The 15,006-nt window shown below is 31.2% G+C and overlaps 4 protein-coding genes across 8 annotated transcripts in view; all 4 read right to left on the bottom strand.

Annotated features, from left to right (window-relative positions):
* Nucleotides 1-15,006, bottom strand: part of LOC149891668 (E3 SUMO-protein ligase ZBED1-like) — a 588,790-nt gene that overhangs the window by 100,298 nt on the left and 473,486 nt on the right. The gene's annotated exons all lie outside the window — the stretch shown is intronic.
* Nucleotides 1,236-3,579, bottom strand: LOC149891672 (uncharacterized). Its single transcript, XM_090079174.1, has 5 exons — nt 2,852-3,579; nt 2,198-2,685; nt 1,979-2,095; nt 1,669-1,842; nt 1,236-1,565 (listed from the first exon to the last, which is right to left on the bottom strand). The coding sequence occupies exons 1-5, from the start codon at nt 2,883-2,885 to the stop codon at nt 1,488-1,490; spliced, it is 891 nt and encodes a 296-aa protein (XP_089935300.1). The 5' UTR covers nt 2,886-3,579; the 3' UTR covers nt 1,236-1,487.
* On the bottom strand, nt 7,966-10,487 carry LOC145196103 (tRNA wybutosine-synthesizing protein 2 homolog). Of its 3 annotated transcripts, none has more exons than XM_090079214.1 (5): nt 10,254-10,417; nt 9,896-10,022; nt 9,133-9,743; nt 8,868-9,025; nt 7,966-8,497 (listed from the first exon to the last, which is right to left on the bottom strand). In XM_090079214.1, the coding sequence occupies exons 3-5, from the start codon at nt 9,644-9,646 to the stop codon at nt 8,087-8,089; spliced, it is 1,083 nt and encodes a 360-aa protein (XP_089935340.1). In that variant the 5' UTR covers nt 9,647-9,743; nt 9,896-10,022; nt 10,254-10,417; the 3' UTR covers nt 7,966-8,086. The 3 variants fall into 3 exon arrangements, with proteins under 3 accessions (XP_089935340.1, XP_089935341.1, XP_089935339.1); XM_090079215.1 differs by lacking the exon at nt 10,254-10,417 and adding an exon at nt 10,117-10,239; XM_090079213.1 differs by lacking the exon at nt 9,896-10,022 and having other exon boundaries at nt 10,254-10,487.
* LOC145188356 (uncharacterized) overlaps nt 10,554-15,006 on the bottom strand; it is a 9,065-nt gene continuing 4,612 nt past the window's right edge. Inside the window, exons 5-7 of one of the 3 annotated variants that reach the window (XR_016449930.1) lie at nt 13,783-13,814; nt 12,501-12,557; nt 10,554-12,393 (exon numbers count right to left, since the gene is read on the bottom strand). Coding sequence is in view for 2 of the 3 variants with exons in the window: in XM_090079217.1 (XP_089935343.1) it covers nt 12,330-12,393; nt 12,501-12,557 (121 nt within the window). In the remaining variant the exon portion in view is untranslated. Of the gene's footprint in view, nt 12,394-12,500; nt 12,558-13,781; nt 13,815-15,006 lie in introns of those variants that run through there. The other 2 variants (XM_090079217.1, XM_090079219.1) reach the window with 2 other exon arrangements.

The raw sequence follows: 15,006 nt of genomic DNA on the forward strand, positions 1-15,006 counted from the left end.
AAAACTCAAATCGATTTGCCACTTGCCGTCCTCGGAAAGGTTGCTGTTGCTACGATAACTTGCGATGGGAAAAGTTGCTCATCGGCAAACAGGCTATTTACGACATGGCAACCAAGGTCATCACCAACCAATACCAGTTTCCTTCTATAAAAGAACTGAAATGCAAAATGGTACGTGTCGTATCCGCACGATAAAACGATCCTACCTACTTCCTTCTTCTTACTATCTAGTTAGATTTAGTTTGTTGATTTTACGTTTGATGCTCGTTCTAGGGAGAGTTCGCAGCGGCAGAAGAGAAACTAGACACTTCAACTGGCAGCTGGCCACCTTGTTATTACGTATCTTCAGAGTCTTTTCTGTCGCCTCCAAATATGGAAAATGTGAACGAGGTAAGGGCACAGCTTTTTGATCATTTGCTAGGAGCGGTAACACTAAGTGTACTAATTTTTTTGTTTTTGTGACGAAGATCAGGAAAACGTATCAAACAAATAAACATAAAAAAAACAACCTGCTTTCCGTTTTTCAGAATCGCGATGCTGTGAGGATTTACTTGACTATCTATAAAGAAGTGCTATCTTCGCTGGTTGCAATGTCAAAAAAAGAAGGCGAAGTGTCGACGAGAGAAAATCTCTTTGACCGGCTTTTATCTCTCGAAAAGACTATTAAAAGTCTCGTTTTCGATCTGGAAAACGTGCTGCAGGTAAGTAGCTTTTATGACACCTTTCTTTTAACTTTTAGTTCAATTTCAAGTTTAATCTTATGAATGAAAAATGATGAAACAAAAAAAAAATGTATATTTTGTTTGTTGTGTGTCGTTTGAAAACGAAACACAACAAATAAAAAAAGTCGTACCAAAGTTAGCAATAAAGCGGTAAAACCGTGGTAGCAAGAAACTCCCGAGAGACAATCAATGATAAAGTTGGAATATACCAATGCTATAACTTTAACATTGCAAGCTCATCATGTTTGCTCCTAAAATCTACTTTTTAAATGAAAGAATTAATGAGCTTATGCTAAGGAATACCTGACTTTAGTAGATATTTCTTGAAGCACGTTTTATTGCTCGATCGTTTCGATTGCCGTTAATTCAAAATGCTGTTCGCGGAAAGAAAAAGGAAAAGAAGATAGCAAACAAAAAAAGTTTTCCTATTCGTCTCGGATTTTACCATCTAACGCGATCAAGATTTGGGTAATGTTTTGCCAAACAAAATACAGGCTTAATAAAGAAACACTTCTTTATGTGTATCAAGATCTTTTCCTCAAGAGCCCTTTTTATTCTAATTGATCATATTATCAGCTTTTTTACAAGTTATTTAAATAACACAATATTTATACTATATACAATAAAGAGAAAACAAGATAAGTTAACAGGCTAAAATGAAATTGCTTTGCCTTTCCCAAACGTCCCTTTTCATAACGCTGTACGCTATTTCCAGCTGTTTCAACGTCACGAAAGCGCTCTTGGTGTGACTGAACTTTGAAGCCAGTTACTGATAGCTTTGAGTAAAAGCACTTGATGACGTATTTTTATCGTTTTGTTGAGAACACGAGCATGCTGACAGATCCTAAGTGAAACTCAAAAGATTACTCCGCTGTAGAAAAGCAACTTTTTTGCTCTGGGCATAAAGAGTTTAGCAAAGCAAAAACTTTGTTTCACAAGCAACCTACCTGCAGCACGTTGTCCAGATCGAAAACGAGACTTTTAATAGTCTTTTCGAGAGATAAAAGACGGTCAAAGAGATTTTCTCTCGTCGACACTTCGCCTTCTTTTTTTGACATTGCAACCAGCGAAGATAGCACTTCTTTATAGATAGTCAAGTAAATCCTCACAGCATCGCGATTCTGAAAAACGGAAAGCAGGTTGTTTTTTTTTGTTTGTTTGTTTGATACGTTTTCCTGATCTTCGTCACAAAAACAAAGAAAATAGTACACTTAGTGTTACCGCTCCTAGCAAATGATCAAAAAGTTGTGCCCTTACCTCGTTCACATTTTCCATATTTGGAGGCGACAGAAAAGACTCTGAAGATACGTAATAACAAGGCGGCCAGCTGCCAGTTGAAGTGTTTAGTTTCTCTTCTGCCGCTGCGAACTCTCCCTAGAACGAGCATCAAACGTAAAATCAACAAACTAAATCTAACTAGATAGTTAGAAGAAGGAAGTAGGTAGGATCGTTTTGTCGTGCGGATACGACACGTACCATTTTGCATTTCAGTTCTTTTATAGAAGGAAACTGGTATTGGTTGGTGATGACCTTGGTTGCCATGTCGTAAAATAGCCTGTTTGCCGATGAGCAACTTTTCCCATCGCAAGTTATCGTAGTAACAGCAACCTTGTCGAGGACGGCAAGTGGCAAGTCAATTGGAGTTTTCTTTCTTGTGTCGTTTGTAGAGTTTGCAAGTGTTGTTGACGTCAGAGAGTTATCAGTAGACAAGCTGTGGTTGGTTGTGCCGCTGGGCCGAGTTTCGTTGCTTGTAACGTTTTGCTTCAGCACCGAGATCTTGAACTTGTTGACGAACGCATTGTTCGTATCGCTTCTGGCAAAGTTCACAGTGGCACTTCCCGTCTCCTTCTTGGAGCTAGAGAGAGCTGTGACAGTGTCGATTACAAAATTGGGTCTTCTTCCTCTAAGTAATCTCCATACCAATACGACTGACGTTCCGATCAGTAACAAAACCAGAATCGTAACTGAAAAAGAGTAGCAAATGGGTTAGAATACTCTTTTTATAGTTTTGGTGCGCGCATCTTGTTTTTTTTTTTGTTTTTTTTTAAACAGATTTTTGCAAACTGTTTGCCAATTGAAGCGCCGTTATTACATTCAACTCTTATAGATTGTTGCCGAAACATTTCTTACCTAACGTTGTCTTGCTTGCTTTCACCATTTTCATAGTTATTTTCTAAATTTCTTTCTGTCTTCTTCATTTTGCTCTTCGTTATATACTTCGTTATATACTTCGTTAAATACGATTACGTAATTCTTTGTTAAACATTAAACTCGGCATAGCTCTCTAATGATTATTACAGAGAGGTTTTTTTAATGAAAAAATCCTTAGTAATTTTTGTATAAAAAAATTCCTGACTTTTGGTGAGATATTTCTAGGTTTCGCTTTTTGTTTTCATAAGTTTGCGCTGATTTATGTTTGTAAATAATGCGGTAAATCTAAAATGAAGAGGGCGACTGTTTTTGTTTGTCTTTCCATTGAGCTTCTGTGAGTTGTTCTGTGCTTTGTTCCCAGAGCAAGATTGCATGTTTTAGAAGTGTCAAACGGTCGTTTTTTCGATAGAGCTTCTCACTACAAATGCATTATTTTTTGTTTCTTCATTTTTTATTCGTATGATTAAACTTGATATTGAACTAAAAGTTAAAAGAAAGCTGTCATAATATTTGTTCTCGTTTTTCAAACGACACACAAAGAGCCCAGATTAAGTTCAAAATTGTTCAAATGCATTCTTGACTTACGATTTTTATTTTTGATAAATTGTTGCTGATTGTTGCTGAACAAAGTTTCATTAACTTATACTTTTTTTTTCTTCACCAAGAGTTCGACCTTATTTATACTTAGATTGTTCGTAGAGTTTTTCGGAAAAGGCACAGTTTCAGCTCCCGTATCTTCTTTAAAACTTGCATGAGCTTTGACAGTATTGATTTGAAAGTTAGACCTTTTTTCTCTAAATAAACTCTACATTATCATCGCATATATTCCGATTTGGAGCACGGTCTTTCTGAAAAGAAAAACTGACCCGTTAAAACCTCGTGAATATTTTATTTTTCCATTAAGACAACGTTCTCCTTGGCAACTTTTTTAGATTGTAGCATAAACTTGCATACCTAACTTCGTCTTATTTGCTTTCGCCATTTTAGCAGTTCTGAGACTTTTTCTCGAAGACCAAAACACATTTTCCCTATTTGTCTTCATTTTCATTTCTTCCCTATTTGTCTTCATTTTCATTTCTTCCCTATTTGTCTTCATTTTCATTTCTTCCCTATTTGTCTTCATTTTCATTTCTTCCCTATTTGTCTTCATTTTCATTTCTTTACATACTTACTAATGTTTAATTAAACACTCATGCTTGACACGGCTTTTTAATGACCATAATGGAACTTTTTCCTCTCTGAAAGAAATCCCTCGTAACTTTAACAAGAAAAAAAATCATAGATCCTAATTCCTCTGATAAAAACAACACAAAATAATGCTCAGGAAAAGTCTACACCATAAACAATTAATCTTCTTCATCATCAATCATCGCTCTCGGAATAATTACTCTCGGAATCTTTATAAGGAAACTTTAAATGCTCTTTATCAATATCGATTGTCGACTTGCTGGCCAATATTAATACCTAAGTTTTGTTTTAAACCAAAATAAGACTTACAGACTTACAAACAGAAAATCCCAGGCCAGTTTTCAAGTTCAACAACCATTTAAATATATGGAATATTTTCTTCAATTGCATTTCTCAGCGGAATTCTGGAAAAATGCTTATATGTGGTTCAAAACGCAAAATGTTGTTTTTTTCTTTTTGGTTTTCTGCGTCATCATCTGAAACGGTTTTTTAACTTTCAATACTCAGCTTGCATCTCGAGTTTGATACTTGATTAATTTGAAAAGTTCTAGCAACCTTATTTATTTGACTTTCAACTCTTTGAACTGTTGGAACTCGCAAAAAATAAAGAAAAAAACGTCGACTGGATTCTTTAAATTTGAAAAATTTATATTTATATGCTTTTTGCTCCTGTTTGATATTTGTTTTATACAGGTTTATCCATTTCGAGTTTATCAATTTTATCAATATTTTCATGCTTTTTAGTTTAAAAATATAATTTTCCTTTTTTTAATTCTTGCATTACTCTTATAGCAATAATAAATTCACAGCTTTATTTTTTTTTCTTCTGAACAATAAAATTAAATTTGAAAAATTTGAATCACTAATTTAAGTTCTTTTGAACGAAGCCAATTTTCAACCGTACATAATTAATTTTTTAAATTGTTATATCATTGACATGGTGTTAACAATTCTTAATATCGTGTTATTAACGCAACAATTCAAAAAGAGAAAATGTAATAAATTCGTTTTACTTATGTAAATCAAACAAGTGGTTATAATGTTTCAGGACTTCTTAGCGATTTTAGATGATTTTGATCATCTTTTACAATAGCAAAAAGAAATCCAACTTGGAAGTACTTCACAAAAGTGGATGAAAATAGTGTAAAAAAGGGCAGAATTTCAAAGCTGTAGGACTACTTATTCTTACTCATTCATCCAAATGCAAGATAAACAGAATGGAATGCGCCGAACAAGATGAAGTGCCGTGCTTCCCAAGAGTTATCACAAACTGCATCTACTAATGTGCTGGCTAACACCTTCAGCAAAGTGGTACAAATTGGGGAAAAGCTAAGCCTAATCAACCAAAAATCAAGGCATCATTTCTAAAGCTGCCTCTAAGTGAGTTCAGTGATCCAAACCAAATGCACTTTTAAAAACAGCCTTAGGGAGAAGATTTTGGAGGCTTATAAACATGATGGATCCAAAAACGACTATCAAATCAAGTACTCATATTTCAGACTAAAACTACTTTTGCTGTATGAAATCGTTTACAATACCTTTCTATAAAAAGGTACAAATGTAAATTAAAAGGTTTGGTGGCATACCATTCACAATTGAAATGTGCTTGAGCAGGAGCAATGATACCTCTCATAACACATTTCATCATTGACAATTTTCAGCTTGAGGATTCTTTGGTGGACCTAAAATCCTTCAATGAAACTCACTCTAGAGTTCATACTTGTGATAAGGTAGACCAACTTTTAGCCATATTGCCTTCGGAAAATCAAGAAGACACCACACAGATGGTGTGTAAACAATTGTGGTTCTAATATCAAGCTGGGTGTGGAACAAAGCTCAGAGATTCAATGTGAATTGTTTTTTGCGAATCGCACGCTTTACATACTTATTACAATAAGTTCTGCATTCTGGTTCTAAAATAATTTAATGTGTTCTCTAAACTTTTATTAATTTAATGTGTTCTCTAAACTTTTATTAATTTAATGTGTTCTCTAAACTTTTATTAATTTAATGTGTTCTCTAAACTTTTATTAATTTAATGTGTTCTCTAAAATTTTATTAGGGCAAAACAAGCCAACTCTTCATCAAATCATTCCTTTTTTGTTCAAACCCCATCAATGATCACCTAAGTTATTGATTCAAATCTAGATTACAAAGAACTTGCAAAAAATCTTCCTAAAAACATTTTTTCTACCATCCATCTCTGGATCAAAGTTAGTTGATTATTATTTATTAAATGGCCCGCATGCTGGAGCCAGTCATTAAAGCCTTTCGAGAGCTCTGAAAAGTATACAATATATACTTATACTTTTCCTAATATGTAATCTAAGCAACTCACAGTTTTGCTGCAAAATCTTAACCTCTCACTCCTTCAACATCTCTAGAACATTTGATGAGGAAGAGAATCCAGTTTTGCAATTTATCAACTCTTTTTTGTTTAAATTGGATTTTGTTTAAATCGGGGTAAGTTCTTGCTCATGCAATAACTTAATCCACGTAGAAATGTCAATATCAAAGCGATTATTGACTTAAGGCATAGAGACGCAAGAACATAGAGAGTAAAGCTAGAAATACATTTAGGACTATCTTAGTTTAATCAGAAATTTGATCAGGGACTTCAATTTTAAAGGAAATAAAATTGTTAGGGATAACTTTGATGACTGAAGTATTAGATAATATTGGTTGAGGAAGGGCTGTTTAACGATCTTGTGCGTGTGCGACAATGGGGGATAGAAACATTTTCATCTGCGTGAGTCTTCAGTTTACTCTGGTCATCTGTCCGAAAACATTTTTACTAATCCCAATCTTAGGGCTTATGCTATTTCTTCCCTGAGGCGTTCACTACTCAGTCTTGACCAAGCAACGCAAAACTATTTCCAAATAAGAGAAAAGAATATCAAATTGTATATCTCAAATGGTCACTAGAGAATTAGCAGTTTAACTTGTGAAATCGGTAAATTAAAACATAATTAAAGACATATTTTCCTGTTTAAAAAAAAATTGATAAAATGATGTAAAAGTTATACTCTCAATGATTTTAAAGTGATAAGAATCTTACACACAACTGCACCAGAGTTTCTCTGCAACATATTTTCGCAATTGACTTTTTAAAGAATTCCGTTGCTGGTGATAAAATTGCATGCTCCGTCATTTCAAGCAAAAAGTATCTATTTATGGAAAAGATTAGACGGATTGAGATTTTCCATTCGATTAAACTAAATCTTTCCCAGTAAGATTAAATTTAAAATATCGCAACCTGTTTTTAAGATTTTCAACATTAACAATTCTTTTACAATAACCACTACAGTTTCTCAAGTATTTGGTGCCTTTTCAGTCAATGGTCGTGATTAACAACAAAAGTTCTTGCGCTTACACATAACAACAATCGATCATCAAATTCCAGCAAAGAAAAAGGACCAGCTATTCAAGTTCCGACCAATCGAAACGTAATAAAGAATTTCATTTCCAAGTTTGATCAATTAAGCAAACCACTTAAAGGCCTCCAATTTTCATACATTTTATTTAATGTTAACGGTATAAGAGTTCCAAACATTTTAATAGAGAAAACATCTGGGATTGAATCTTGATCCAAAATATTATTAGAAGTCTATATCAAACTGGGTTTAAGAGTCTCATCAAAGGTACATGCCAGAAAGATTACCTCAGAAATCTACTGAAAGCCATTTTGACATACAACTCAAGGTACAATTTTTTTTTACGAAGATTTAGTAAGCCTTTTTATGAACAAAATTGCTAATATTTTTAATTTCAGCAATTTTTAACAATAGCCTTTAAAATCCTCCTTTGAATTTTTTTTTTTAAATAGGACTTGCTAAAGGATTTTTATGATCGAAAAACATACAACTTTACTCAAATAGAGAAATTATTTTAAAAACATCAATGGGTAAAGAGTTAAAACTTCTAACAGAAATATTTCATAAAATAACAATAATACATTAACAGGTTTAGCGATGATGTTATAAGTGCCTCAACATGTTACATTGGGACACTCCAAATATTAATGGTCTAATTGATACTGAAATCAATCGTTTGATCTGTAACGCGAGTGACCTCTATATCAAAAACCATGTGATCCACGTGCGGTGCGTAGGACTTAACGTACTCAATATGCTTTATAGTTACATTCCATGAAAACGACGATGATAGCAATTTGCGTATTTCAGACATACAATAATGCAAATGATTACACCACGAAACTCTTTTGCAATTATTTATATGACCTTTATATTTTGAGCTAACAAGGCACGAATCAGGACAAGAACACGAAGTACTAGTATCTTTATACGTAACATTCTCGTGTATATGAAGTGTTCCGCCTGAATTTATTTTTAATGCGTCGCAAGCAGCTTTCCATGACATTTGAGATGTTGGTATTAAACCGAGATTCACACGATCCGCCACATTTTTTGGTGCAACCTAAAAAATCAATACAGATATTTTAGCTTGTTAATTAAAATGCTCTTATCTTATCAAATGAAGATGAATATTGATATCATGAGTTCCCACATTTTATATTTACAGACTTGTATTTTTTCAATAGCTACTTTATTTTATATTGACTATTCGTAAAAACTAATGGTGAATTATCCCAATTCTGTTAGAGTGGTCAAACCTTCCCATAAACTAGTTATGCAATAACATAAAATAGCTAGAAAATTGATAAAATTGTGTAACATGCAGTGAACTCCTTCATGATTATCATTACCTCTTTTTAACTTGTTTTTATAGTTTTGCTTTAGTTCCATGTAACTTTTTCTCGATTTAAACAAAGCGAAAATAGAATTACCTTTCGGTTATCACCTTCAATCACTACACACCGGTCACTAACTCCGTTTATTTTTAGATTTCTTTCCAAGGCTTTTACTGCATTTGGATTCCACTCGCAAGCATAAACCGTTTGTGCGCGAGCTTTGACCAAAAAAGGTAAAGTAAAATAGCCAATACCTACAATTACATATGAAGCGTTACAACAACAAAAATCACACAGAAAATGTAAAAAAACAATTTAGGAAAATAACGCTGCTCATATTATAAATTAATTGAAAGCTAACCTGCGAACATATCAACAACAACTTCGTTTTCACAATTGAATGTAGAAATGCGTAGCTTCTCAGTAATGTTGCCTTTGCTAAACATGTTCAAAGTTACATCATACGTGTATTTAATACCGTTATCAATATGCTCGACTTGACTACTGTTTCCTAACCGCAGAATGACATTAGGTGTGCGAAAAGAATCGTTTGATATTTTAGACTTAGTAGCTATTCTGTTGACATTGAAAATTTTTGCAACTTTCGTCCAGAAATCTTCTGGGAAGTTTTCCCATATTTTTAAAGAAAAAGAGTTTTCAGGAAACAAGATCAAGTCGCCATGAATATCCCATCGCTTAGGTAGATCTTTTTTTAAAACATCAAAACTTGATATGTTAGCTTTCACAATATACTGCAAGCAAAGTTCCACCAGTTGCTTACTCGGTTTTTTTACTTTAGAATTTAAAAGTGTTTTACTATCAATAAACTCTATGCAAAATGTACACACTCCTCCTAAAATGTCATCCATATTCATATAAACGCTCTTGAAAGAAAGAGGAATCGCAATCGAATGTTCTAATTTGGTTAATCGAAAGTCTTTGTGCAAAAGATTCCTCACATCACATATATTCCTAAAGAGACGTCTCCGTTATTTTGAAAGAATATGAATATAACATTAAAAAGAAAATAGCGTAGCATAAATGAAGCAAAAAAATTATTTTCGCGAGAAACAGCATACAGAGAATCTCCAAATTCCTAAAAAGATTGTATCAAAGATTCTGACCTAGTGTTCTCAACAACCTGCACAACCTTTAACGCATAAGTAAGAGTTAGTTACACAGAAGGAAAGAGCCTGCCTGCAACAAATAAGTTAACCACAATTCTTTTCGGATGAAGTCGAATTTGAAATCCTATATAAAATAACCTCATTTTAGTAGGCAAAACGTTTTCCTACCAATAACAACATAAAAACGTCTATTTATATTTCAAAGTAGCTCACAGTACCTTGGTTATTAGCTTTCGCTTGTTACATCGCCACAAAGTATTTAAAAAAATTATATATATACAATTATATATTATAATTTATCGAGTTTGAAAACCTTTTCAAACCTTAATAAATGAAAAATTCTTCAAATTTATACTTTACAACTTTAGCATTCTGCTTCCCCACCAATAGGCAGCATACATAATCAACTTCGTTTTCATGACCAAGGCTCATTATTAATTTATTTTTCTAAAGGATATCACAAAAGAAAATTCAGTAAAACATTTTGTAAAATAAAGAAAAAATTAAGATAGAAAGTAAAAAAAGTCAAGATGCCAGTAATGATAATAAACACCAATAGAACTAAATATTGAGAATGAAAATCAACTCTTTTATGAGCTGCAATTGAAAACAGAAGAACACTTAAAACAGAAAAACAGAAAGAACAGAAGAACACTTAAAACAATTAAATGTCTTCTTTAATACTTTAAGCGCTAATTTACAATTAAGAATAATAATTTTTATTATAGTTTGACTAAAATATATAAAAAATGACAAAATTCACACTCTGAACCTAATAGTCTGGTTGAAATGCAAGTCACTCAAAAAAAACTTTTTTTTAAATTTACTTAATGTAAGATATGTTAATTTTTATTTTTCACTTTAATATAAGAGAAATAAAGACTAAAAAACCTTAAACGAACATTTAAAAAAAAGATATGCAAGTTTATTTAGGGAAAAGGTGTTAATTTTTCATGGCATTTAAATATAGCACTAGTTAAATCTCCTTACAAGAATGCATTAATCTGACTATGGGGATTTTGCATAAATTTAAGCTAAATCTAAATGAAAGTCCCATGCTACATTAAATTAACAGCTAACACTTAAGTAAAATTTTTTAATTATATTTGGTTACAACTTAATTGTTTTATTTGGTCACATTTCAATTTTTTTTAATTATAACTTTGTCAAAAGTTTGCATAACTTTGTCATACTAAAACCAAATTTTATTCATTCTAAACAAGAGTTGACATAAATTATAAAGGCACTGATGAAAGTTAGTAAAAACAGAAAACTTTTTAAATTTGTCATGCTAAATTATGGTTAATGTTATTAAATATTATTATCATTAAGATATTTAGTATTTACAAATGTCCCTTACAGAATGTGTTCTTTTATAATTTTTGCCTACCACCGATTTATTAAATTATTTGATTACTATGAATTTCAATCCCAACTTTTAAAGAACTTTATTTAGATTATGACAAAAAATAAAAAAGATAGGAAAGCACAAAAATCAAAATTCCACTGAAAGCAATTTCTATCAAGAAAGAAGTTTTATAACAAAGGTTAGGAAATCTGAGGGAAATTGCGAGAAGTTAAGGAAAAATAGCACAGGAATGTGGCAATTAAACTTAAAAAAAAAAAAGATTTTTAAAAAAGAAGACAAAATTTTTATAACACTTTTGAAAGTTTTAATGAAACGATGATAAAACTGCAGAAGATAAAAACTTTAAATTAGAAATTCTTTAATCTTTTTAATGTCAATTTAAAAATGACAAAACTAACAACTTTAAAAATATAATGCCTGAGCTTAAACCAATTTTGGATAGAACAAAAAGAGACCATTTTCACAATTGTTACTGCAGCCAAAGAAATCTAAACATTATTGTCAAAGTGTATGTGTAAAGTGTATGTGTAAAGTGTATGTGTAAAGTGTATGTGTAAAGTGTATGTGTAAAGTGTATGTGTAAAGTGTATGTGTAAAGTGTATGTGTATGGTACAAAAGGTAAAAAATGAACACTATTTGAATATGGACATCCTTGTATAGATAAAAATGCAATTGGACTTTTATCTACACTAGAATGTCAGTAGATGGATGTTTGACCTAACTTTGATGACTAATTAAACAGCTCAATGTATAAAGATTTCTTAGCTGCAAAAGGATTTTTGTGTTGGGCAAACTCTTGAGCCATAGCAAAACTTGGCATTTATCAAAACTAAAAAATAATTCCTTTCTACCAAATATAATGCACAGGTTCTAAGCAAAAAATTTTCCATAAATTAAAACTGCAAATTTTTTTTTTAAGAGTGTTCAAAAAAAAAAAAATTTCTTTAAAATTAAGCTTTTTTTATTATCCATTCATTAATCTTCAGGATTCATGAGACCCAAAGTTCATTGCAATATTCTACTGCAAAAATTACTGTCTGAATGCTTCCCAATAGCTACAACTAATCAGAATCGGAAGAAGAGGATTCTTTTTTCACCTTTTTCCTTTTTCTTTGTTTTGATTGTCTAAAGTGTTTTAAGACAGAAAAATTTAACATTTTTAAAACTTTAAATTAAACTATCTTGCAAGTAAGAAACAAGTCAGATAATGCAAATAATTCAAATTGACTCACTTTTTTTCTTTGTTTGAACCTTCAATGTCACTTGTATCAGATGATTTTCTTTTCTTCCTAAACATAGTAAAATCCTCATGATTCTACCTATATTTTAAGTCTGACCTTTTTCTGTATTTTACTTTTTATCAAGAGGCTTCAAACTTGTTTGATGAAATTTTCCAATCAATTATTTATGTTTTTCCCTCACTTTCTTACCACACAATGCAATATTTCCATATAAATGATACTTTTCTTAAAAAAGTATTTACCATGACAATGTAGTAATATATTATAGTAAAAGTAACTATAACAGTAATACAACTAAATAAAGATGCTGGGCATCTATGAATGTTATAGATCCCTCTTAGAAACATTCACCAACTGTTTATATTTGAAAATGACTTGTGAAATAATTCTCTATTCTAAAATGCAACAAAAAGTTTACTTCTAGTTTCAAAAAACCAACAGAACTTTTGAAGAACTTTCTTGGTGTAAATTTAAATATGTACATACATATATATATATATTTTTTGTATGTACCTCCCTAATGGGTCTCTTGCTAGTTGGGCCAATAAACTTAGTTAATTTCTATGAAAAATTATTTCTAGTTATATGGGAATATGTTTTATCATAACTTGTTCAATAACTTTAATACAACTTTAGCAATATTGTTTTAGCATAAATATTATTTTAACTTTCTTTCTTGCATATTGAAAGCTTACAGGCAGATAAAGAGGTTTTAAGATTGGAATCTTTATGGTGCAGACTTTTTTTGCTATGCCAACCCTAAGACACTTGTTATTTTTTTAAACCCAAGTTTAATTATTTTGCTGATTGAGCAGGATCATCCATATTGTGGTGTTTCTGTTTACCCATGTAGACAACAAAAAAAAAGTGGTAGGAATACGAAAGACCATTGCAGCTACTAGAAAAAATTGTCAAACTTCAGCTGTTTTTCTTTGTATTTTTTGGTTTTACTTTGTTTGTGTACCTTTGTATATTTTTCCAATAAAATGTTAAGTCTTATTTTGAAGACTAAATTCAGATGTGGGTGGCTTGTGTTTGCTTAAAAAATCTAAATTTAAAAATAAATAGCTAATTTCTTTTCAATACTTCAAGTTTTTGAAATCTTTCGATGTAAACTAAAAAGTTTATGGAAATAGGAGCCCCTTAAAATCTTGAACCAGAAGAAAATAGAAACATAAAAAAAAAAAAAAACATTCAAAATTGACTAACATGTCAGATTCCCAAAAACATAAAATCAACCTAAAAAATGGTATGAATTGGAGTGAAAATTGACCTTTTCAGCTAATGTAAGACCCTTTAGAGAGGCTAAAAAAAGAAAAAAAAATTAAAGTACAAAATTGGGGTATATATATATATATATATATATATATATATATATATATATATATATATATATATATATATATATATATAAAACGAAGAAACAACAACTATGTATGGTACTTAAAGTTTCATGCCTAGCGGCAATCATCAGCCATGAAATACAAATCAAAAATCTATAAAAACCGTTACAAATTGCAAAAATTACTGTATCGTGTGCTCTGACGTCATATTAGGAAAAAGAGGAGGAAAAGAAAGAAAGAAAGAAAGAAAGCAATAAAGAAGTAAAGAAATGAAAGAAAGCAATAGAGAAATAAAGAAAAGAAAAGAAAGAAAAGAAAAGAAAGAAAAGAAAAGAAAAGAAAAGAAAAGAAAAGAAAGAATAGAAAAGAAAGGAAAGGAAAGGAAAGAAAAGAAAAGAAAAGAAAAGAAAAGAAAAGAAAAGAAAAGAAAAGGAAAGGAAAGAAAGAAAAGAAAGAAAAGAACGAAAAGAAAGAAAGAAAAGAAAGAAAAGAAAGGAAAGAAAGAAAGAAAAGAAAAGAAAGAAATAATATAGGCCTAGTCACCAGTATCAAATTTCGAAAGAAGAAATTTATTTCTATGCCTGCATTTTGAAACCAATTCGTTCTTCTTATTCAATAAGGTACCTTCATTAAACATAATAATCATGTACTTCTCATGCAGGCATAGCATGCAACATTTTGTGGCCGGGTTGTACGATTTGCAATGTTTGATTATCTTCCACTTAACGATAGGTGTGAAATTTTCTTCTTTCATTTTCCATATTTCTTTCGATAGTTCTGTGTTGTTCTTATATTTTTCAATGTTAAAGGATTTTTGGTGGTTCGCATACCTTAGTTTGAAAGGTGTTTCGCTGATGCCGTAATATATTTTTTCTTTAAATAGCAATATTCACAAATTTCTTGAAATAGCAATATTTGCTCCTTCTGTTGAGCACTCTACTCAAGTCGTCAAATCAATGGAGAAAATAAACTTTAGATACTCAATCAAAAATATTCCAATACCATCTGAAAAAAATTACAGATTACAATTGCTAAAGAAAACAGAACTGATGATAAAAAGAATGAGATGGAAAGCAATTTTTTACAACAACAAAAACTTAAAGAACAAAGAAAACAATAGGTCTGAAACTTTCGGAATTAACACCGAGAAGTGC

The sequence above is a fragment of the Hydra viridissima genome, unplaced genomic scaffold (assembly GCF_058129835.1).
Source record: "Hydra viridissima isolate aposymbiotic clone 2 unplaced genomic scaffold, HvirCarnegie_v1 scaffold_2, whole genome shotgun sequence".
Taxonomy (NCBI): Eukaryota; Metazoa; Cnidaria; class Hydrozoa; order Anthoathecata; family Hydridae; genus Hydra; species Hydra viridissima.